The following is a 24,898-nucleotide window of genomic DNA, read 5'->3' on the forward strand; positions in this document are numbered from 1 at the left end:
CACTGCAGATTTAAAACAAGCAGGCACAATACCAAGTTGAAGAGACCAGTTAAAGATAAAAGTAAGGACAGATGTTAGTTGATCAGCACAGTGTCTTAAAGTAGCAGTCATTACACCGTCAGGCCCTGCCGCCTTCCTGATGTTCTGCTGACGGAGCAAGATTCTTACATCATGCTCAGAGATAATGGGTGGAGGGTCACCCTGCTCTCTGTAGCAGGGGGGAAGGGGCAGGTGATTTCCGCTATCAAAACAACAGTAGAAGTCATTAAGCCTCCCAGGAAGAGAGGGGTCACTAACTGGGGCATGGTGTTTGATCTTATAGTCAGTAATGTCCTGCAGCCCACACCAGACACCTTTGATGTCATTTGCATATAGTTTATTTTCAAGCTTAGCTTTATAGGAAGCCTTGGATGTCAACACAGCTCGCTGAAATTCATATTTCAGTAATTTGTATTGTACCATATCACCACTCTTAAAAGCAGCCTGTTTTTTCTTACATAGCACTCTCACTACATTATTGAACCAGGGCTTACTGTTATTAAAAACATGAACATGAACACTTCTCTTTGGCTCTCAACGAAGGCGTCGCATTTTCTTACCCTCCTCTCCCTTATCTCCCCTGCTTTGCTCCTCTCGTCTCGTCTAGTCTACTGTCTTGTACTTTGAGAGACTCTCTCCGCACTGCTCTCCAAACTAAGAAATTATGGATTTGATCAACTGGTCTCTCAACGCAATTGACACCATCTTCTCGACGAGAAGCTTGGGTTCGGGGGAACCTGACTGCCCTGCCGGGACGTTCGCAGCTGGCTACACGATGGACGCGTGGGAGAAGTGGCGGGTCGTGTGTCTGGCGGCTCTTTCCGTGGAGGACATTGAAGATATCTACCTATTCGGAACCATGATAACAGGTTTTCTGCTGTTTGGATTAGGCATTGCCCTGGTTTATCGAGGAATTAAGAAGACGGTGACAGCTGTCCAAAACCCCACAAGGCTGCCCGTCATGATTGAAGCAGTGGGCAGAGCTGTCAGCACTCAGACTGTGACTTTGGTGACTATGAACCAAAATATTGATAACATCTTGGAGAAGCTTACAGCTTTGCAAAGGCAAATGGATCGTTTCGGAGACCCAAATGGACCAGGAGCTGTGTAAATTGGAATGCGGCTACTCGTTCCAAGACCAAACAATCCCTATCTTATCTGCTTTCGGCCCCCCTCTACCAGCACTGGCCTTGGCCTTGGCTGCTGCTGCAACAACAACTCCCTCTGGTGAGAGCACTGCAGCGAGACGCTCTTGCGTTCCTTACCCCACTCCACACTGACACCTACTGACACATTGTTGACTCTGTCTGGGACCTGATCAAGGTTGACTCCATGGCAACTGCTGTGTATCGCTATGACATCCTGCCGACTGAGGCACCTAGATTAGGATGTCAGGCGTAGCGACTCTCGAGGCCTACACATACACGGACTCTTACATATACACAGATATGCAATCACCCTCCCCCACCCCCCATCCCTCGCCTTCGACGCTTTGTACCACCAGTCTGACAGGCGGGTCTGTGACCAGCGCCGAGAATGGCTGCAGGACCGGATGGCTGCTTGCCTGTGCTGGGTTACCTCCACCCCCCACTCCCCTCCCCTGTTGCAAGTCTTGTGTTCATGTTGTGTACTGATTATGTGCTAATGTTGCTGAGGTTTTTTTACTGTTCCCAAACTGTACTCCTTACAGGAGCATAGTCTGGGGGTTGCCTTTTTTTTTCTCCTCACCTCTCCTCATGTTATGCTGTATTTTTTTCCTCAATGCTCTGTCTTTCTGTTCTGTCTACCCCCTTGTCATATTGTATGTATGTTTGTATGGACAGGTTGATGGCGGAATTTCGCTGGTACCTGTGACTAGTGACCAATAAAGCTACTACTACTACTACTACTACTACTAACAGCTCTTGTAGGAATACAAACACTCTCACAGAATTAAATATAGGATGTGACGGTATCAGTAAATATGTTAATATCCTGACCATCAGACCAAAAATTACTCCATACCGTGGAGAGTCTAAGCAGTCCTGTAATGTGTCTATTGCTTGTGGGGACCATTTCCTAAAAAGTTTGACAGTTGGTTTCGCCACTTTAAGTTTCTGGCGATATTTTGGTATAAGAAAAATAGTGTTGTGGTCGGACTCACCCAAGGGGGCCCTGGCAACAGCATGATATGCCTCAGGAATAGGAGAATAGCATTGATCCAACTATCCTTCCTGGTAGCGATCTGGATTTGGGGTTTGTATCTGGGGAGTGCCTTCCTCAAGGAGACATGGTTGAAATCACCCAGCACAAACATGGCAGCGTCGGGATTGTTGTTTTCAACCTCCGTGATATTATCCACAAGTTGCTGCAGAGGCGTCCGGGGGAATATAAATAACCATCAGGACAACAGAAGAAAACTCACGAGGCAAGTAGAAGGGCTTACACATCACAGTGAGAGACTCCAACTCTGGAGAGCAGGTTTGTGACAAGTTTTTGCAGTCCGAACACCAGTTGCTATTGATGTAGCAGCCAACCCCACCTCCACGTAGTTTTTGTGAGCACGCAGTGTGGTCTGCACGGTGTAGAGAGAAGCCGGCTACTTGTAACATGGAGTCCGGGAAACTTTCAGCCAACCAGGTCTCAGACAAGCAGATAGCGGCGGCGTCCCTGAAGTCTCTCTGTGTACGAATGAGCATAGAAAGTTCATCCATTTTGTTTGCCAGGGAGCGGACATTGGAAAGAATCAGGCTAGGTAGAGCTGGGCGGTAGATGCGACGCCTAAGATGAGCCATAAATAGATGAGCCACAGGTGCATCATCAGGTCTTTTGTCTTCAGACCATTCTGTGCATGTGTGCGTCAGAAAACTCTCTCTCTATACTTTTCATCTGCTGACTAAAAGATCTTTGTTAGGAGTTAGTTTCAACAGGCAGTGTGCAGAAAATTTCTAATTTCTCAAAATCTTTTTCTCTCACGTTACATCAAACAGTCTAAGCTAGGGGATAGGTTTCTGTCCGGTGGCAGGGGGGAGGGACCAAAACATCAGTCTCTCCCCTTTTTCGAGGACCTCCATGACGAACTATCTAAGTCATGGAGTAAACCATATACTTCCCGTGTCTTTGTGCCCTCGACGTCGACTTTTTCGACTATCGTGGGTGCGAAGTCGCGGGGGTATACGGAGATGCCGCAGGTTGAAGAGACGCTCGCGGGGCTATCTCTCACCTGGCGAGAGATCGTTAAAGAGACCTACCCTCCCCACGAAGCCGTGTAGAACAACATCAGCGCTCGTGGGAAAAGCTTATCAAGCTGCAGGTCAGGCTGGTGCTGCGCTGCACACTATGGCAGTGTTACAGGCGTACCAGGCTGACCTGTTGAAGGACTTGAGTGCAGGCAGTACGATCGATGAGGAAGCGTTTTCTGAACTACGCAGAGCCACAGATCTGTCTCTTCGTGCGACCAAGTTCCTGTCACTCAGGGCAGTATACATTCCAGGACATTTGAATGTGGGAGCAGATTTACTGTCCAGACAGACACTACCGACGGGGGAGTGGAGACTCAACCCGGAAGTAGTGAAACAGATTTGGACCAAATTTTACAAAGCGGAGGTGGACCTCTTCGCCTCACAACAGACAGCGCAATGTCCCCTCTACTTCTCTCTGAGTCACCAAGCCCCCCTGGGTCTGGATCAAGCGGCAACCTCCCCGTCTCTCTCTTGAAACCAACACGGAAGTGAGTTAAACTGCAATTCATTAACTGGCCGCTTGGCCTGGCTGCAGGAGTGAGTCAAATCTGTATCTCCCTCATGTTAAAATTACCAACTTTACAGCAGAAAAAAACATGTTTACAGCCTGGATCTCTATGTGGCTTTGGTCTATACAGCTAATTTTGCCCTTCATAACAACTGTGAGGGGGGTGAATTATTTTATAACTCGTCCGTTTAGTTGATTAATATTTAAATTTAAGGGTGTGGCCAGTGGCCACTTGAGTGACAGATGGATTGCCGCTGTCAGTGCTAGCCGTTTGTCTGCTGTTACTAGTGTAATGGAAATTTTACATTTAGACGTGTTTTTTACTTTCAGATGTGTGCAACTTGTGTTAATGTTGAACATGTATTTGTACTTATAAGCATTTAAAGAAATATAATCATATAGGCTTGCAGGGGCAAAATGTTCTGGGTAGCAAAGAGACTATGAGTACTCAAAGTGACCTATTGTGTACTTCAAGTGTGAAAAGTATGTGCGCAGCTTTGATGAAAATAGAGATAGGCAAAATGTGTGAAATCGAGCAGCAGCTAATTTCCAGGAAACTTTTGCAGACTTGATATTGTTCTGTCTAGATAGAATTTATGTTAGAAGAGATCTCGAACAAGACGTGTTGCCTTTTAAGGTAAACCAAGGCGATCTTTTGAGACAGACCAGGATGTGTTAAGGGTATATAAGCTTGGCAAAAAGGAGAAGTCAGGGCCTTCTCATATCAGACTCTGACTGATGTGTGAACAGCCAATTTCTTGCAAGAAATAAAGATCTTTATAACTTTTGAAATTTCCAGCTGTCTTTCAATTATTATTTAAAGTTGTGAAAGTAATTTCCACGACAAATGGCGACGAGGAATGGGAATCGCAAAGCTGATGACCTCCGTGGACGAAGCAATTGATTGAACATCCCAAAGACAAGAAGTCTCTGGCTCCGATACCCCAACGCTAAAAATGCAAGGGACGGGAGAATTGTGGACACCACGGCAGGCCTAGGTGGACGCGATCCCGAATAAAAGAACCAAGCTGCAAAAGCACGGTGAGGGAAAATTATTTACGTGAGTAAATAAGAAAATCATTTGCGTATTGAATATTTTTCCTAAAAGGGTCAGGAGTTTGGAATAAGCCTGAAAGTAATTTCCCAAACAGGGTTTGAGAATAAGCCTGATAGTAATTTCTCAAATGCCATGTGTTAATTGTTTTCCCAGAAGGGCCAGAGTTTGAGAATAAGCCTGATAGTAATTTCTCAAACATCCAGACAAGGTGCTGTTTGAAATAAGCCTGATAGTAATTTTCGAACATTTAAGAAGGCACTTGTTTGGGAAAAAGACCTAGCATCGACGGATGTGGGCATTTTGAAAGTCCTAAATTGACGGATTTAGGCAGGCGTGGTGGCCACGCTGGGGGGAAGAATTAACACAGTAAATATAGTGCGTGGTGACCACGCAGGGGAAGAATTTAAATACGCAAATATAAATACTGTTGAGTAAAATTAGTGCAAAAATGAGTAATGTTAATGATAAAGAGTTGGAGACAGTGGATTTCTCAAAAGGGAATTATTGTTCCATGACCAAGAAAAATGGAACGGGGTGGCATCATAGGATACCACAGTTAATAATATTGTACGGATTTAATGTGTGTTTAATGTCTGAGTGTAAGCCATCTGCAAAAGACAAAGGAAAATTGGACAAAAAGCAAGTCCAAAAATATACAGAAAAAGATAATTATGACTTTGATGGTCGAATTGTAGATGTATGGTTAAATGAGGCAATTACCAGACAAAGAAGACATATAAACGCAGCATTAGCACCATTAGAGAGTGCAAATAGTAGAGAGACAAAGGCAGAGGAAGCCAGAAAAACTTTACTAAACTCTGTTTCTAATTTTTCCGAGGAAATGAGATGCATGAAAACCCGCCTGGCTGAGGACGACCGCTGTCCGGCTCCCTACTCCCCCTACCAACCACCACCAGCAGTGGCCCTCCACGAACCACAAAGACAACCAGGAGCAATGGGAGGTCAAGATCCTGAAAAGGCAAAGAAGAAGAGGGAACGAGTCTGCAAGCAAGACCACCAAAACACCCATATCGAAGCCTGCTAGGTTCAATCACCCTGCCCTCTGCTCTTCCAGACTACACTCCTCCATCTGCAAAGTTCGTAAATGTTCACCAACCCAAAGAGAAGCACAGGCCAGACAATCAAAGATAAGTACGTATGAAGAATATCTGAAAACTGTTTTTCTGGACGGTCTGGACCCTGAAATAGGGAAAAAGGTCAAAACGTCTTGTGTGGGGTACCACCAAGCGCGGATGGAAGAAATTCGACGACACGCAATGCATCAACAACAGCTGCTGAGAAACCAAGCCAAGAACAAACAGAAAAAGACTGACAAAGACACTCAACTGCTCTGCTGAAGATGGGAGGGTTGATGATGGAAAATTACTCAAGTGGAGGAGGAAGAGGTGGCAGAAGAGGCAGAGGAGGAAGAGGACGTGGAATGGGTGACCAACCCGCAATGGACCCTGAAGCTTGTTATAATTGTGGGCGAAAAGGACACTGGAGAAATGACTGTCCGGATCCTCCAAAGAAGAGAGGATTTCAACAGCCACCAGAGCCACAAGGAGATTGAAAGAAGGAGGGGGAGGGGAGCGACGGTGAAGGGTCTGACTCCCAGGTGGTAAATATGTCTAATCTTATCTCTTTTTCTGCTCCTTGCAATGAAGAAAATGTGCTTGCTGTTTCTTGCAATGAAGAAAATTCGCTTGCTGACACTGAACAAATGTATAAAGCATTTGCAAAATTAAAAATGATTGGCATTAGTGTCGAGGGAAAGAAAATTAAGTTCTAAATTGACAGTGGAGTGACGAACTCAGGAATTAAAAATGAACAATTGCCTGATTTAACTGTATTATCTGGAAAATGGGCAACCTCCAGAAGTGCCACAGGGCATCTGGTAAAGGAACCATATACAGCAGATTTGTCTTGTCAGATTGGTGATCGCTCATTTTCTCATGCTTTTCTTGTAACTACTACCTGTCCTTGTAATCTTCTGGGAAGAGATTTGATGTGTAAACTAAAGCTGAACTTGTATTGTGATGACAGTGGCCTCACTGCTGATATGAGTATGGTGCGAATGCCAACTGAAACATTATATGTTTTTGAATGGAGCACTCCTCAGTGTGGTCTGCAAAACAAAGACACAAATAGGATGCCTCCTGACCATGATTTCATGGAAGAAAGTGATTTGCATTGCACATGTCATGTTAGCAGTGAGCCAGATGAAATTTTTGCTGAAAAATGGTCTGAACTAGAGATTGAGGAACTGAAAACCTCAGAGTTAGTTTGGTCAGATAAATGGTGTGCTGTGAAGGTTGAATTGACTGATAGCCAAGCATCACTGTATGATGTGGAGGGGGCCGTCCCTCACATCTCTTTAGCTAAACCACTGACTGCAGAGTGGAGAGAATTGGGGCTTTTTGTGAAACAATGTGAATCACTAAAAGATTGGTGGCCAACCACTGACAAAAATGTGTGGCAATCTGAGAGCACAGGGTTTTACAAACAGTCACTAAGAAAAAATATTAAGGGAATCAGAACTGTTGAAGTTATGTGTGATAGTACAATGAAGAAATTGATAAAATTATAAATCATAATAGTAGGAATATGCATTCTGTGATAATTATGAAATTTTGAGTCATAAATAAACTTTTATGAGTTAGACTTTAATTATGTATTTATGTAGATGAGATATATAAAACCGAGCAACCAGGTGCTCTTAAAATGATGAATAAATAGTACTATATGAATTGCACGTGTTTAAATATTATACTTTCTATATGAAGGCGTCTAGAATTTGTATCCCGTCATCCCTGGAAGACAGTGTGGAAAAATGTTTTTGATCCATGACATTCTAAGAGTCAATGGTTTATGTTAACTGGGATAATTGTTAGATTTAATAGAAACAATGTTTTCTAATTCTAAACTTTTGAAATCACATGCTGTCATCACCAGGGGTACGAGATAGAAATGTTTTTTTTTGTCCATGGATCAAAGATTGTGTGAAGATTTCTAAATATTCTTTTAAATAGCTTATAAGCAACAGCAAAAAGTGGAAAATTGAAATTGTGCAAAGAATGACAAATTGCATTTGAGAAATTAAAACGGATTCTCTCAACTGCAATTGTAGGTCTATACGATTTCTATTTAAAAGTGTTTAATCTATTTGATTGTGAAAAGTTAGGTTTACGTTCACTGTGTTAAACTCAAACACATGACGACTGCATCGGACAACTGAGCATTTATGTCCTAACGTTCAGACACTGTCGCAAGGGGAATGCCACAGTGTGTCAACGTTCAGTAGTTTCTGTCGTCGTCGAACTTTGTTACCGTTCATATTTGGTGGTATTCCACTCCTAATAAATATATGTTCCCCATTCAGTTCATAAACTGCTAAGGCAGACATGAATGAATGAATGAATGAATGAATCTCTGGCCAGAGAAGGGTGTGTGGAGTGTGTGAAAGTGAGTGTGTGAATTATGGTGTTCAGAGACATAAATGATGTCAATCAAAACAGCTGTATCTAAACAGGTTAAAATATGACCCAACAGGGAAGAAAATATACCCAACAAAATAACAACCATGGATGATTTTGGCTAACTATCCTGAGCTGGGTTATTGTTGTGGCAGAAATAAACAATGCCACACGCGCAGCGTATAACTTTGGGAAGGCAGAGAGCAAGCAAGCTTGTCCTGTCTACCCCATATTTAACTTTTTACAGGATGTCATGATGGATCTCATCGAACAGAACTGATTCTGTTCCAAATGTATAAAGTATTGTCTTGTCACTGTTTGACATGAAATTTTACAGGTCTCATCAAAAAGGATGACAGGTCGGATAAGCAGATGAGTCCGGCGACATGATACATGATGTTGTAATTAACAAAAATACTTAAGGTCTCCATTCACAGGTGAAAGCAGCCAGGAAATGGTTCACTCCACAAACAAGGTCCCATCTGGGGTGCAGTGACACCTCCGTCCAAGCATCTCGACTTAAACTACACCAACCAGCCTCAGCAACCCCAAACGCCGACACCAACGACAACGCAAAGCGTAAAGTGAGGGACAAAGGAAGTGCTAGTAACTTTTCCTCCCTTGCCAACGTGGGATAAGCCCATTGCAACGTTTCGCAAAGAATCACCCTGGTGAAGATGGAACGTCCATGGGGCAACGAGATGATCAACACATCTGGAGGAAGATGTGGACCAACTAATGGTTTTAGCTTAGTGTAATAATTAATTGTGTGTGATGTTAATTGATGTTTTATTCAGTTCAATCAAACATACGACTGAGAATTGATATAGATCTCATGATTTGAAAAATTACTAATTAATTTGAACATTTCAGGTACACGTAAATTAAGAAGAGGAAAATATCTTAATTCTGTAGAGTATAGGACTCTAAATAGGTACATTACTGTAAAGATAATAAATAATCTAGGGACTATTGTTTGAAGAAACTTGAGGGGTTTAGAACCCTAATTCAGATATCATAGATGCTAAAAAAAAATAAAAAAATTAAATAATTAATAGTGGTAATAATTGTTCTCTAATAAGAGAGGATAAGTAACTTTGCTGGACTAGGTCCGAATAGATAATAGGGTAAACTTCTATAGCGATGAATGAATGACTAAATTAAATGTTTTTTAGGTGTTTCCATTTGTTAAAATAGCAAAAAAAAAAAAAAAACTTTCAAAAGGAGATTGATTTTGGGAAACATATTTAATTTCTGGATTATTATTAGTTAAAGAAGTTACCAGTGTGATTATTGAAATGTTCCTTTCATGTATTGTCTAATGTCTGTATTTGATATCTGATAGGTGACTGCAGGTCTAGTCTATCTAGGAATACAGTAACAGTACTTGCTTATTTAGCCGGCTTCCAGAAATGAAATATGGACTTGCTTTGTTGAAAAAGGTCTTCAACATGTTAAAAAAATAATAATAATAATAATAATAATAATTATGTAGGGGGCACAAAGTTAAAACCTAGACCAAGAACAATGTAACCCAAACATGTTAAATTTAAAAACTAAAATGAATCTAAACAGTTAAGACATTTCAGTGAAATAGAATATTTGCTCAAAGCAAAATTCTAAAAAGCTTTTTAATTCAGAATGAAGTTACAGATTTAATGACCTGGATCAATGGATCCATTATGAACTATTCCGCATTGCCAACAAATAGAGGCAGGACATGTTATGTCCATCAGTTAATTCTGGAAAAATAGGATTTTAGGATTGGTAACTAATGATTAAAATGGCACATCAGCAGCTAAAGCTATTCTCATGGCAACAGCTGGGTGAGAGTTAATTTTAAAATTAATGACATTGTTTGAAACAAGATAATACAATTATTGATATTTGTGTTAAGGATAAAAATGAAAATTATAGAACTTTTTTGGTTAGATTTTATTACACAGATCCTTAAATAGATCTGACTAAGTAAAACAATCGCCTACTTGAATTAAAAGCTAGCAAAATAAGGTTAAGAAAAATGGTTAATCAGCAGGTATCAGCCTGTTAAAGGCCTAATAGATCGATGTGATTCAAAATTTAGCTTGATTCAAAGTTAAAAGACAATGTACTATGGTATGATTAGTTTTTTTTCTGAAAATAGAATTAGATTGCTAGAATTAGAATGTTGGGAAGAAGATGAAGTTGAGGTTACAGTGCCTGAAGATGAGGTATACGAGAACGAGAGCGAACATGAGTTTGACTAAGAAATGAAATGACCATGGGGGAAATTTACCTGTTGTAAATTACTATGATTATAGGAGAAGTAAATGTCAAATTGTGTGTATGTTCTTTGAATGAACATGGGGTGGATTGTAATGGAAATTTTACATTTAGACGTGTTTTTTACTTTCAGATGTGTGCAACTTGTGTTAATGTTGAACATGTATTTGTACTTATAAGCATTTAAAGAAATATAATCATATAGGCTTGCAGGGGCAAAATGTTCTGGGTAGCAAAGAGACTATGAGTACTCAAAGTGACCTATTGTGTACTTCAAGTGTGAAAAGTATGTGCGCAGCTTTGATGAAAATAGAGATAGGCAAAATGTGTGAAATCGAGCAGCAGCTAATTTCCAGGAAACTTTTGCAGACTTGATATTGTTCTGTCTAGATAGAATTTATGTTAGAAGAGATCTCGAACAAGACGTGTTGCCTTTTAAGGTAAACCAAGGCGATCTTTTGAGACAGACCAGGATGTGTTAAGGGTATATAAGCTTGGCAAAAAGGAGAAGTCAGGGCCTTCTCATATCAGACTCTGACTGATGTGTGAACAGCCAATTTCTTGCAAGAAATAAAGATCTTTATAACTTTTGAAATTTCCAGCTGTCTTTCAATTATTATTTAAAGTTGTGAAAGTAATTTCCACGACACTAGTCATCACACTTCACCTCAGCAAATGTTAGCTGCTGAACTTGCCATCTCTGCAGTGTTTGTGCTTTTTTTCGGGATTATTTCATACAATTTAATACTTGGGTACAAAGCCCACGTCTTTGGATTCCGTCGTTATCGTTCGAGAGAACAACCAGCGCTGTATTTCAGTTGTTTTCCTCTGTGAACATGCACTAATGGATGTCTGACAATTTCGTTGCTTTTTGGGGTTTTCAAATTTAAAACGTCAATAAATGCTCGTTCGTTCTGCTCTCACCGAACAGATGGATTATAATATGCTTATGTAAATTACCGTCAGATGAAATCATGCAGGCGTCGGCGCTTTCTCCGTCCGTGCAATAAATGCACATGAATGAGCGCGGATTTTCTAGCGCATTTACTTGCACTTCAAAGGTAATATATCTATGGTTTAACCCATTTGAGAGACGGCCAAAATCAGAATTTAAAATGGACTGAATAAAGCTCTTTACGAACTTGAGCGATGCCGCGCTGACGGACCATGAAAGAGTGACGGACATGTATGCACATAAATCACTGTCACACACAAACACTCTCGAAGTAATACACAGTCTAACTTGTAGCCACGTCTTTTAACTATTATAATATTTCGAAGGGCAAAAATAGGAATGTTTAATTGGTTTTACATTATCAGCTAACTCGATCACGTCGAGCTAGGTGATTTCAGATAGCCAGGCTGCTCAGCTCCACTCACGCCCCGCCTGTTTGCCTATTTTCTGTTATCCTGGAGTGACGCAAGGCCAAGATGGCGACGGACGGCTACGCCCACTTTAGGCTTCAAAAATGCTCTTCAGAAACCTACGGGTGACGTCACGGACACTACGTCCATATTTTTTTACAGTCTATGGTCTGGATGCGATGGCGCACACATGGCCCAAAATGCACCTGTATGCGTTTCCTCCAGTTTCTCTGCTCCCGGGAGTTCTAGCCAGAGTTCGCCAACAAGGGTCTTGCCTCTTGCTGATAGCGCCACGTTGGCCGAACAGAGTGTGGTTCTTGGAGATAATATCTCTCCTCGACGGCTCGCCATGGGCGATTCCGGAGAGGAGGGACCTTCTGTCTCAGGCGGAGGGCACGATATTCCATCCCAGGCCCGACCTGTGGAATCTTCACGTTTGGCCGCTGATGGGAACCAACTGAGGGACACTGGGCTTTCGCCTGCCGTTATTGAGACCATTCTAAGTGCTAGGGCTTCCTCCACTAGACAAAGTTATGCCAGTAAATGGGGTGTTTTTGAAAGATGGTGTGTGGTACACAATGTAGATCCAGTCAACTGCCAGGTTGCTTCAGTTCTGGACTTCATGCAAGAGAAATTATCAACAGGCACATGCCCTGCAACTCTTAAAGCTATGGTCTACGATTTCAAAGATTGTTCATTATTAATAACCCGGCCGGACAGCTTACGTTGGTCAACTGCTCTCATCCAATCCCCCGCTCCACTTGACGCTCGCGTCTCCACCCCACCGCACCCCGCCCCGCCCCCCTCCTGCGACATGAAATTTCGCGGGCAAGCAGCTGACAGTCTATGGTAGCTAGCAAAGTAGCATCAGCTCAGCAATGGAGAAATAACAAACCGAAAAAACCGACGCTGACACGGCTGACTTTTTGTTGAGCAGGTAAGCATTTATTTATACTTTTATGGTGTGAGGTGTTACATAAATAGCTTTTTATCAGTCTGACAACATGCTTATGCTGCCGGTCGGCATTGGAATGTTAGCCGTTTAGCATCGCCTATAACGGGTCAAAGTAATTATATTTCTTGAAGTGCTTGAATATATTTCAGTAGGCCTAGCGGGTCTGTTCGAGCCGATCGGAATTTGAACAAGATGCGCCGATGTTTACTACCGGTGATCACAGCTTGACTGAGTGACGTTGTTCAGGTCGTTTCCCGGTGGGAGGGATCAGGTAGCACAGAGGGGAGGGGGTGTGTGTGGAGGGGCGGGATGAGTTTTTTAAAACTTCTCAGGCTTTCTCGACCGATTTTCAACATCGTAGACTACAGCTTTAAGGTTTATGTGGCCGCTCTTTCGGCTTGCCACGCCTTGGTAGACGGGGCGCCACTCGGGAGACACCCTCTGCTCTCTCGCTTCCTTCGTGGGGCCAGGCGACTGAGGCCTCCCGTAAAAACCAAGATCCCTTCATGGGACTTAGCTATAGGTCCTATAGATTAGCTATAGATCGGGCTCGGGTCGGGCTCGGGCTTATTTTAGCTTCTCTCCTCATTGTGTATATAATTAACGTGCAGCAGAGCACACGTCACGAAGTGTGTATGAAATATTGTTATATTGATTATATTATAAATATTATACATCACCTTAGAAAGTAACACAAACGCAACACGCATACACGAACGCGCGCGCGTCACTCACGTGCATTAAACAGGTGACACTTCAGTTACTGAAAAGCAAAGAAAGGTAGGCCGTTTATTTACTTATTTTTGCGGTTTGATCCCGTAGCACTATATTCTCCCTTCATGTTTATGCTTCTGTGTAATGGACGGTTTGTCCAATATTTTTGGGCATGATGTTTCAGGCCTATAATAAAAGTTTACCTCTTAGTAGCGTGTGACGTGTGTGTGTTTGCGTGTGTAGCAGAGACAGCGCGCATCAGAGAGCGCGCGATGTGTGTGTGTTTGCGTGTGTAGCAGAGACAGCGCGCATCAGAGAGCGCGCGATGTGTGTGTGTTTGCGTGTGTAGCAGAGACAGCGCGCATCAGAGAGCGCGCGACGTGTGTTTGCGTGTGTAGCAGAGACAGCGCGCGTCAGAGAGAGAGAGAGCGCGTCAAAGAGCGCGCGCGTCAGAGAGAGCTTAAAAGTGATTGATGTTGGTCTCGGGTCGGGTCGGGTTCGGGCTGAAAAAATTGCAGGCGTTGTCGGGCTGGGGTCGGGTAGGGCTTGAACACCACGGGCCAGGGCCGGGCTAGGGCTGGAGTTTTTGGCCCGTGCAGGGCTCTAGTTGAAACCCCCTTTGAACCTATAGAATCAGCGTCTGATAAACTTCTGACTCTAAAAATGGTTTTTCTCATGGCATTAACTTCCTTGAAGAGAATTGGGGATATGCAGGCTCTGTCTATCTCTCCATCCTGCTTAGACTTTGCCCCAGGGATGGTGAAAGTGATTTTGCATCCTCATCCTGATTACCTGCCTAAGGTTCCATTTTCGGCTGTACATCCGGTCATTCTAGAAGCCTTCTGTCCTCCACCGTTCACAACGCCGGAGCAGGAGAAATCTCATAGACTGTGTCCAGTCCGTGCTCTTCAGGCTTACATCCTCCGCACTAGCCAGTGGCGTAAGTCAGAGCAACTGTTCGTCTGTTATGGTGGTAGTAACAGAGGAGCAGCTGCCACCAAGCAGACCATGTCTCATTGGGTCAGGGATGCTATTGCTCTTGCTTATGAGGCGTGCGGTCAAGCTTCGCCTATAGGTCTTAGGGCTCACTCCACCAGGGGGGTTGCCTCTTCTAGTGCTTTGGCAAGGGGGGCCCCCCTACAACAGGTTTGTGATGCGGCAGGTTGGTCCTCTCCGCACACATTCATAAGATTTTATAGTTTGGATGCTCATGCCACTCCGGGCTCTCATGTCCTTGAGTCAACGTCACAAGCTAATGTCTGATGCCTTCTTGCCTTCTTGTGAGCACACCTGCACAACCGTGGGGGTCCAGACATTTTCAAGCATGGCGGCGTGGGTATTCTCGTTCCCAATGCGCTGAGCAGGACAGCATCGATTGTAGCTTTCGAAAGGGAACGATCCCGGTTACTTAACTGTAACCTTGTTCCCTGAGAAAGCGGAATGAGATGCTGCGCTACTTTGCCGTGCTGAAGATGTCCCAGGACTGCTCTTCAGACAAAATATCCTGATGAAGCACCTGTGGCTCATCTATTTATAACCTCGTGTTGCGGGTGCACGCCAATGACGTCATCGACCGAGGCTATATTACCTCCGGGTCAATTCTATCGACGTGTTACACTCAATATTCACAGCTGGTCACGACTAAAGACGTTCCCAATGTGCTGAGCAGCGCAGCATCTCGTTCCGCTTTCTCAGGGAACAAGGTTACAGTTAAGTAACCGGGATCGCTATTCATACAACAAAATATTTTGTGGGCCATGAAACTTGTGAAAATGATCAAAAATGCTAGCGGTGGCTGGCAATAAAAAAAAAAAAAAACACTGGCAGGGAAAGTGTTAAAGAACAGTTAAAGGTATATTTCAAGTAAAAAAAATTAATACCTAAATAGGAACATGGTAGTACACTTAAAGTGCAAAATAACATATAAATTGTAAACTAAGTATGATGTTAAATTAACTTAAAGAAAACTTACAAGTATACTCGCAGTATAAAACTACTAAACTAGTAGTTAACTGAGAGTATACTTCAAAGTGTACTTTCATAAACTAAAAAAATGTGCTACAAGTATTTGACTAGTAAACTATCAGTATATCTATAAGTTCACTTGTAGTATCGTTGCAGTACAAACGAAAACCTGAATTGTAAACTAGTTGTGTACTCAGTTTACTACTTTTACACTTACAAGTATACTTCTAGTACAATGATATTAGTATAACACTGTGTCCTAATCAGATACAATGCAATAAGATTCCAGCAACCAGCAATTTGACTGTCCACACCAGAAGTGACGTGACAATCAAAACCCACAGCCAATCAGAACAGCGTGTGGGCGGAGTCAGCCAATCAGAACAGCATGTGGGCGGGCTCTCGCGGCAAGTGCACAGCACCAGAGAGTAATCTTGACGGCACTCACAAGAAAATGGATAAGTACATAATTAAATTCACAAATATTACACCAAAACATTATTTAAAAAAAAACATACTGAGTTACTAAAACAATCTTTGTCAAAGAATACACTTGTTTGTTCACAGTTTGAACGTTCTTGTTTCCAGTTGTTTAATTTCAAGATCGGAGGTGAATTATTTATTGTTGTTTTTACGGCTACAAAGCTGGGTATCACTAAATGATATTCAAAGTCACATTACATGCTTTTAAAGCAGTGCTATGCAGTTTCGGCAATTTCTTCGCTGTTTTCTCGCTTTTTGCTCGCGGGTTTCTCTATAGAGCTCCCCCTACAGCTTCGGAATAGATATTTGACAACACTGTTGCCCGCCGGCCCAAAGTTGCAAGGGTGTTTTTTGTGCTCAAAGGCGCTAGGGGGGTGCGAGAAGACCACCATTCAACCCTGAAAAAAGTCATATAACCATTCCAATGACTCCGAAGCTGTTCAGTTAAGGTAAAAAAAAAACTGCATAGTTCACCTTTAACATTAAATAAAGCACATAAACAGTACCTGAGATTATCATTTCCGCTCTTTGTTCCAGCCGCGACATCGCAGAAAAATAGAAACCGTTTCTAAAATAGAATCGTCTCGTGTCGCCGTCGCGGCTGGTTAGGACAAAAACTCTGATTAACGTGGAAAAGATACCTTTATTTGCGAGTCGCGTGTAGTTAGGACACGGTGTAAGTGTACTACAAGTATACTTAAAAGTAGTAGTAAAACTTGAAGTATACTTATTTTTTGTAAGGGTGCGCTAGCCTCAGTTGACATTAAACAGCTCATTACCAGTGTTGGGTAAGTTACTTCAAAAAAGTAATTAATTACTAATTACTAATTACATCATCAATATTGTATTTAAAATACTTTTCTAATTACTCTGTCTGAAAAGTAATTGAATTACTCAACAAGTAATTAAACAAATGACTTCTTAAAATCCCTATAAACCTCGACCGGATAGATAGACAGTAAAAATGAAACTCTTAATAATTAAATATGAGTCAAACATGGAATAGTTTATCCTTTTAAAGCATTTTAGCTTTATTTAACATTTCAGTAACAAATGTAACCTTTAGTTAAACAGAATTCCTCTGCTACATATCTGAATAACAAAAAAGGTAAACTTAAGAGAAGTTAAATGACATGTATCAAGCTGTAAACATGAAACTTGCTTTCAAAACAACGAGTACAATATTATATGTAGTCATGTGTTTCAACAAAATGAACTCATTTCTAATTCACTGTAACCTTTAGTTAACGGTCAGAATTCCTTTAAAAAATATCTGAACAACAAAAAATATAATTACTATTATAATTAATCAAGCTGTAAATAGTTCATATTTCAAAGCAATGAGCAACATATTTCATGCATACTGTATGCAGTCATATGTTTTTCAACAAAAACTAATTTCTACTGCTCAGTGCTCAGCTGACTGTGCTGCCTCCTTTTTGAAAAAGTGGTTGTATCTCATTAATGTAAGTCTCTCAAAACGTTTGCTTGACAGTCGGTTTCTCCTGGGGGTGAGCACAAGATTGCCCAGGCTGAAAAGCCTTTCCACTGGTGCGCTTGATGGTGTGGCTGTGTTGTACCTCAGTGCAATGGCCTTAATCCTGGGATACTGTCTAAGAACGCCCAGGTCAGACCCTGCAGATTTCAAATATTCCATGACCTCGGTTTCAGCAGAGTAGGTACAATCCTCCTCCTCAAATGAAAAAAAGTCATCAGTGGAGTCAGCATGCTTCTTGTGATGTTGATCATTATGCTGTTGGTCTTCAAGAGGCAACCCACGGCACTCTGTGGTAAGCATTGCCCTAACAGTGTCTTTTTCCTCTTCTTCTCTGATCCAGCGTAACTTAAATTTGGGCAAAGTGACTGCAGCCAGGAGAGCTTTTTTATTGTCCATCATAGAGGAAAAGCGTATCTTGATAGCCTATGAGGAAAAAAAAAATACATCAGACACTTCACATTATACAAGAGTATGACAGATAATATAAAAATGGATTTAAGCCATGGGTAAACCAAAAATCTAGCACTTTGTATAAATATCAGATTACCTGAACAATGACATCAGGGAGAGATGCTGTCATCCTAAGCTCATCCCGCAGTGCCAGCGTCCTGGACATTAGAATCTCGAGAGTTGGAAGAAGGGTTCCAAAATAGCAGTTATCTTCTCCTTGCAATATGTCTAGCGTTACAGTGAGTGGCTTCAACACAATACAATATTCCTTTAGGAACAGATCCTCCCGATCATTGAAGCATTTTATTCCAAACTGAGCGCAAACAGTATTTAACTCAGCAACTGGAATGTCAGTGATCCTGGACAGGGCATCCTGAAATGAATTCCATCGTGTGTAAGTAGGCACTATGAGTTTTTTCTTGAAAAAATTATCTACTAACTCTGAAGCCTCAGAAGAACGGTTCGCAGTGCAGAACACTTTGAAATAGCACTTCTGTAGATGACTTTGGACTCATTTGCTGTTAGCCATTTCTCAACATCATGAAAAATTAAGTTCAGTGTGTGTGATGCACACCTTAAGTGTGCAGGGAGAGAAAACTGTCCATCAGAGTCTGTGGAGAGAGTCTGTGCAACATCAGTAAATGTCACCTCTTCATCTTCCTCTGACTCCTCATCAGAATCTGATTGCTCGAACATTCTAAATGCTTTGACAAAATTGGATCCGTTGTCTGTCACAGTTGCTGTCACTTTAGAGTTAAGTCCATAAGCTGAATGGACTTGTTCGATTTCATTGGCGATTACATCATATGTGTGTCTCCCTTTAACTCTTTTACAAGCTAATGCTGCGTGTCCGCGTAGAAAAGTAAAATCAATCCAATGTGCCGTCATTCCGAGAAAACTTTTGTTATGGCTCGTCCAAATGTCGGCAGTCGTGGAAATATATTCCAAACTCTCGAATGTCCTTTTTAGCTCGATTTCCATGTCAGTGTAACACTTATCTAAGTAAGATGAAAACGTTTTTCGATCGGGCAGGGCTGCTTTTTTGCCACACACAGGTATTTTGTTTTGTATGCGCCTAAAAGACGGAGACTCTACAGTACGCAGAGGTAGCATCTCTTCCACTACGTAGCCTGCAATCATTTTTTTAAGCTCACCTTCAGACACTTTCTGCACCACCTGTGTAAAATCAAGTTTTGGCTGCTTAACAGGGGTTGCCGTAGCGTTATCTGTCGACGAACATGGATCACTCAAAAGTGTTCGTCGATGCTGCCTTGTCAGGTGCTTCAGTAGATTACTTGTGCTGTTGACAGCGGCCGATAGTTTTTTCTCCCCAGGACATAGCTTACATTGTACCGTAATGTTCTTGTCTACCTGTGTCAAAAAATTGAAATAATTGGAATATTTCCATTTACTAAAACAGCCACTCGCTTCTGCCGACATCTTCCACTTCAGACAACGTAACCAACTAGCGCGCCGCGAACTCGTCACACACAACTGCACTACAGCTAACGATTTTAAAGAGGCAGCGTTCACTTTTACCTTTGGCGATACATTTAGATTTTAAATTCAATATTGATTTATGCAAACCTGTTGAACTAATTTACAGTATGTAACGCGAGTACATTATAAGTAACTGTAATTAAATTACCTAAAAATGAAAAGTAATCCCTTACTTTACCTTTTCAGTGGATAAGTATTTTAATTACAGTAACGCGTTACTTTGTAACGCATTACACCCAACACTGCTCATTACCAAATTTAAAAGTGCTGGCTAATGCTAAACGTAAATACTGTAAGATTGTTATTAATGTTGGCACTACTGATGTCTCCGGTTAGTTTACCCTGTTAAAGGAGAACTCCGGTTCTCATTTTTTTGTACATTTGGAGAGCTGTCAATACAGAGAACAACGACAAAAATCGGTGTTGCCTACACCGTGTTATCCTCTTTTTAAAATTTGCACCCTGTTGACTTAAATGGGGCAAGTTTTAAACCTGCTTTTAGCCTCTTTACATCCTTTACATTGATGTTTATTCAGCCAGCGCACATACCTGTATTTACATCCTGTTTTCGGTCGAAGTCCAGAGTAATCGATTGTCGAGTTCACGCGCATTGGTTTAGTACCTATGATCACGAGCGTGAACTCGATAATCGACTACTCTGGACTTCAACCGAAAACAGGATGTAAATACAGGTATGTGCGCTGGCTGAATAAACATCATTTTTATTCATATCTTTCACATCTACTGCAGTCAGATTGACCCGCGTTCACTCCGAAGGAATCACTCACATGACCTGTGCACTTGTAATGACACATCAAGGATGTTAAGAGGCTAAAAGCAGGTTTTAAACTTGCCCCATTTAAGTCAACAGGGTGCAAATTTTAAAAAGAGGATAACACGGTGTAGGCAACACCGATTTTTGTCGTTGTTCTCTGTATTGACAGCACTCCAAATGTACAAAAAAATGAGCTCAATGTTAAAATTGACCGGAGTTCTCCTTTAACCATCTGCAAATCCTTCACTAACTTACATATTCACTGAGAGGAGACTGTGCTGTTCCATTAGTGCTCTCATCATCTGGCTGTTCCTCGGGGGCATTTTCATTCTTCTTGGCTGTACCTTTTTCTCCAGGCAAGGCAACTTCTCCCACTCCTAAGGATTCCTCCTTATAGTGTTTCACAAACTGAGCCATAGCTTTCAGCTCCATCTCGGACAGGCTGTGGCAGTATGCAGGGTCGTGATCATAGGAAGGTAGCTGTCTGAACAGTTGCCTGTGACGATATAACGATCCTTCTGTGCCAGCCACGGGTCGTCTTTCTTCAGGGAGAAGCTCCATGTACTGCATCGCCTGACAAAAAGACAGAATTATGTAAGAGAATAGCAAAAAAAGGGAAAAACATAAAATATCTTATATGTACTAATTTATTTATAGAGAATTATCAAAAGAAAATTGACCGGTGACATTTTTTTGTGTCTCACACTGAGGAAAAGTGTGAAATGGTAGCAGTGTTACATCCTATACGATGCTATGTTGGCTTGAGAAAGTCAACATACTGCTCTTTGATTTTCTAACTGATCGGGCTTGATGGTTTTCCTAAAACGGACAATCAAAACTCCCAAAATTCCCTAGACTTAGATTGACAGAATTTTCAAATGAGACAAGACTCTTCAGAGAATATTAATGGGCACCTTTTGTCAATATGATTTACTGTCCCCCATCATAAAATGTTCAACCATTGATGTTCAATATTCAGTGATTGTTGAACAATTTTTTTTTCGTTCCTAATGAACTAGTTCCTAAATGTTTGTTGAAAAGTTGTTCACAGAGAACAGTGAAAAAGTAAAAAATGTAAATACTGTCTAATTATTTAATTATTTCAAATTAACAATTAGGTCCATATAATCTTATTTGACTAGGGTATAGTGTTTCTATATCAAATAAACAAAAACCAATGCAAGGAATGGTGTAAAACCCTACATTTTCAAATAATTGAGTGCCCAACTTATCTCCCTACCTTCTGTGTGCAGGCGGTGTGTCTGAGGGTTTGATACGAGACATGTAATAGTTACATGCATGAAGACTTTTCTCTTTAAGATGGTAATATTGGAATACTGATATAAAACAGTGGCAATTTAGTTATGTCACGATATGCACAAATCACACAAAGCAGGAGAATATAAAACAAACAGACTTTAATCCAACAATCCAAACGATCACAGGGCATAGAAATTCAGGAGAACAGGAAAACAACCATGATACATAGATGACACCAGACAAAAAAAAAAAAAAAAAAAAGGGAGTATCTGTTATTGGGACAGAAGACCAGACATAACAATGCAACAAGTAGCAGAAGCTAGTGATGTCCAGAATCCATCTCCTGACCCATTCTCTGATTTGGTACAAAGTGGTCAGACAAACACTTCTACCATTAGTCACATCACCTTCGTTGTCTGCTTCTGCGAGGTGGATAAGTGCAGTGGGTGTCTACTCCATTGCTCACTCTTCTTTGAGATGCAACCACAGTTATATCCAAAGGATCAAGCAAAGATAGCATACATCATCTCATGTCTATCCGGCAGAGCGTTGCAATGGGCTAATTCCATCTGGGAAGCAAGTGGACCCATGATGAATTCCTTGACAGCATTTACCAACCCAGTTCAAGGAGGTGTTTGGCCAAACGGTGAGCCCATTGTCAGTGCATGATCAACTTTTCAGTTTACATCAAGCTAAACTTCCTGTTGCAGATTATGCTGTGAAATTCCGCACATTAGCAGCGACAGGTGGTTGGAATGAAGCTGCATTAATAACAGCTTACCGTCAAGGACTTAATTCCACCATTCGTCAACAAATGGCCATTTATGATGACATCATTGGTCTGGAAAGCTTTATTCAACGCTCAATCCACATTTCGCCTGTATGCCTGTTTGCTGGATCAACCCGCTCACTCACATTCGTCCGCCTCACCACCTGTCACAACTCCAGCACCAGAACCCATGCAAGTCGACACTGTCCATCTGTGCAATGTGGAGTAACGCCACGCATAGAAAATCTTCATGAAGAAAAGATCTCTTTCTGGTGCTGGATGGATCCACTGCTGATGTCATCCTGGGACGCCCTTGGCTGCTTCAATACTCAACTACGGTATGCTGGACCAGGGGAGAAATCCTGAAATGGGGAGAGAGCTGTTTAAAGAACTGTATTAAACCTGTCAAGAAACCAGTCATCAAGAAAGTCACCACATCTTCAGAACCTGTCTTAATTCCACAACTGTTGAGAGTTCAGAGGTAACAACACAGCAAGAAATACGTCCTGAGTTCCAGGATGTCTTCAGTAAGCAGCTGGCAACCAAATTACCATCTCATTGGCCATGGGACTGTGCCATCGATCTGCTGGCTGGTTCTACTCCAACTAAAGGAAGGATTTATCCACTCACAGGTACACAGGTAGGAGCTGTACTATCTCAGCGGCAGGGGGAACCTCCGAGACTCCATCAATGTGCCTTTTTTCAAAGAAATTGATTTTGCAGAAACTACTTGCAACGAACCAGCTCTGCCCTGGAGGTCCGAGCGCCGGATCTACGTGCCAACATCCATTCGTCTGCCCCTCATGGACTCCATACCTCTCCGGACTCTGGACACCCAGGCAGCCAACAGACCCTCTCGCTCCTCAGAAATCGTTACTGGTGGCCTAGTATGACCAAGGATGTCTCCCAATACGCCAGAGGATGCTCAATCTGTGCCATGTCGAAGGTTTCGCATCACCTGCCTGAAGGGAAACTGGTACCCATACCACGGAGGCGCTGGTCACATTTGGGAGTGGACTTTTTGTCAGATCTCCCTCAATCTGGACACCTACACCTGCATCTTGGCAGTCGGTTAATCGCTTCTCGAAAGCTTGTAAACTGACCCCACTAAGGAGTCTACTAACAGCCTGAGGCGCTGTTCCAACACATTTTCCATCACTTCGGAATTCCTGAGGATATCGTGTCAGTTTGATTCATTCTCACGGGTATGGCGTGCCGCCTTACAGCACTTGGGAGTCTCAGTGAGTCTGACATCTGGGTACAACTCTGTCCAACGGCCAGACCGAGTGGAAGATTCTGGAGATTGGTAAATATCTGCGGTCATATTGACACCAACACCAACACGGCTGGAGCAAATTCCTTCCTTGGGCCGAGTATGCTCAGAACTCTCTGAGACAAGCTACAACTGGATTAACACCATTTCAGTGCATACTCGGTTACCAACTGCCCCAGTTTCCCTGGTCAGGTGAGCCCTATGAAGTTCCAGCTGTGAACCATTGGTTTGAGGAAAGTGAGAGGGTCTGGGACTCAGCTCATGTTCATCTTTAGTGGGCAGTTCGGAGACACGAGAGTCAGGCCGATTGCAAGAAGAACTGCTACACCCCAGTACCATGTGGGACAAAAGGTCTGGCTCTCCACCAGGGACATCAGTCTTCGACTGCCCTGTAAAAAGCTGAGTCCCTGCTACATCTGTCCATTCACTATCCAGAGGCAGATCAACAAAGTCACTTCAATCTTCCACAACACTAGCAAGGAGACATGGAAAGATGGTGATTTGGCAAGTGGTTATGACGTGTAGCCTATAAGCCACACTGCTTTGAGCTGTCGCTAACTTTCTCTCAAAAAGAACCGTGAAATAAAACAAGGCCTACCCATTGGTGTTTAAAGTTAAGGAATGTGATCTACGAGAGATTATGCCACCAAAGAATATAAAATCAGGGCAACAACTGAAATCACAATCTCAAAATGACTCTGAACCCACGGATCAAGCTAGCAAACAAGCGGCTAGCGAGCAGAGTTTGAGAATGTGGCTACAGATGCTATTCTTTCGGCCATTCAATCGCTAAAAAGGGTGATTTGGCTAAACAATCCACTGATATGATCGAAGCCATTAAAAGTATCAAAATGGAGTTGCTATCTGACACTAGTAATCCGTCGGATCGTCAGCCTGACGATCCAACGGTAGCTGCTTGCATCTCAGCCGGCCTGACAGACATTTCTGGCTGGATGAAGGACCACCACCTTCAACAAAACCTTGCGAAGACAGAGCTACTCGTGGTCCCGGCCAACCCAACACTTCACCACAACTTCACCATTCAGCTAGACTCGTCATCCATAACTCCATCTAGGTCAGCCAGGAACCTTGGTGTGGTAATTGATGATCAATTGAACTTCACAGACCACATTGCTAGAACTGCCCGGTCATGTAGATTTGCCTTGTACAACATTAGGAGGATCAGACCCTTCCTATCAGAACATGCTACTCAACTCCTTGTCCAAGCGCTTGTTTTATCCAGACTTGACTATTGTAACGCTCTCCTGGCCGGTCTTCCAGCTTGCACAGTCAAACCTCTGCAACTGATCCAGAACGCCGCAGCTAGA

The 24,898-nt window shown here is 42.3% G+C and overlaps 1 protein-coding gene across 1 annotated transcript in view; it reads right to left on the reverse strand.

The window, feature by feature from the left end:
- The window catches only part of lmcd1 (LIM and cysteine-rich domains 1), a 93,521-nt gene that overhangs the window by 23,494 nt on the left and 45,129 nt on the right, over positions 1 to 24,898 (reverse strand). Inside the window, exon 4 of the mRNA XM_079889648.1 lies at positions 20,524 to 20,841. Coding sequence (XP_079745774.1) covers positions 20,524 to 20,841 — 318 coding nt within the window. The remainder of the gene's footprint in view (positions 1 to 20,523; positions 20,842 to 24,898) is intronic.

Source organism: Squalius cephalus (genome assembly GCF_949319135.1).
Source record: "Squalius cephalus genome assembly, chromosome: 13".
NCBI classification, from domain to species: domain Eukaryota; kingdom Metazoa; phylum Chordata; class Actinopteri; order Cypriniformes; family Leuciscidae; genus Squalius; species Squalius cephalus.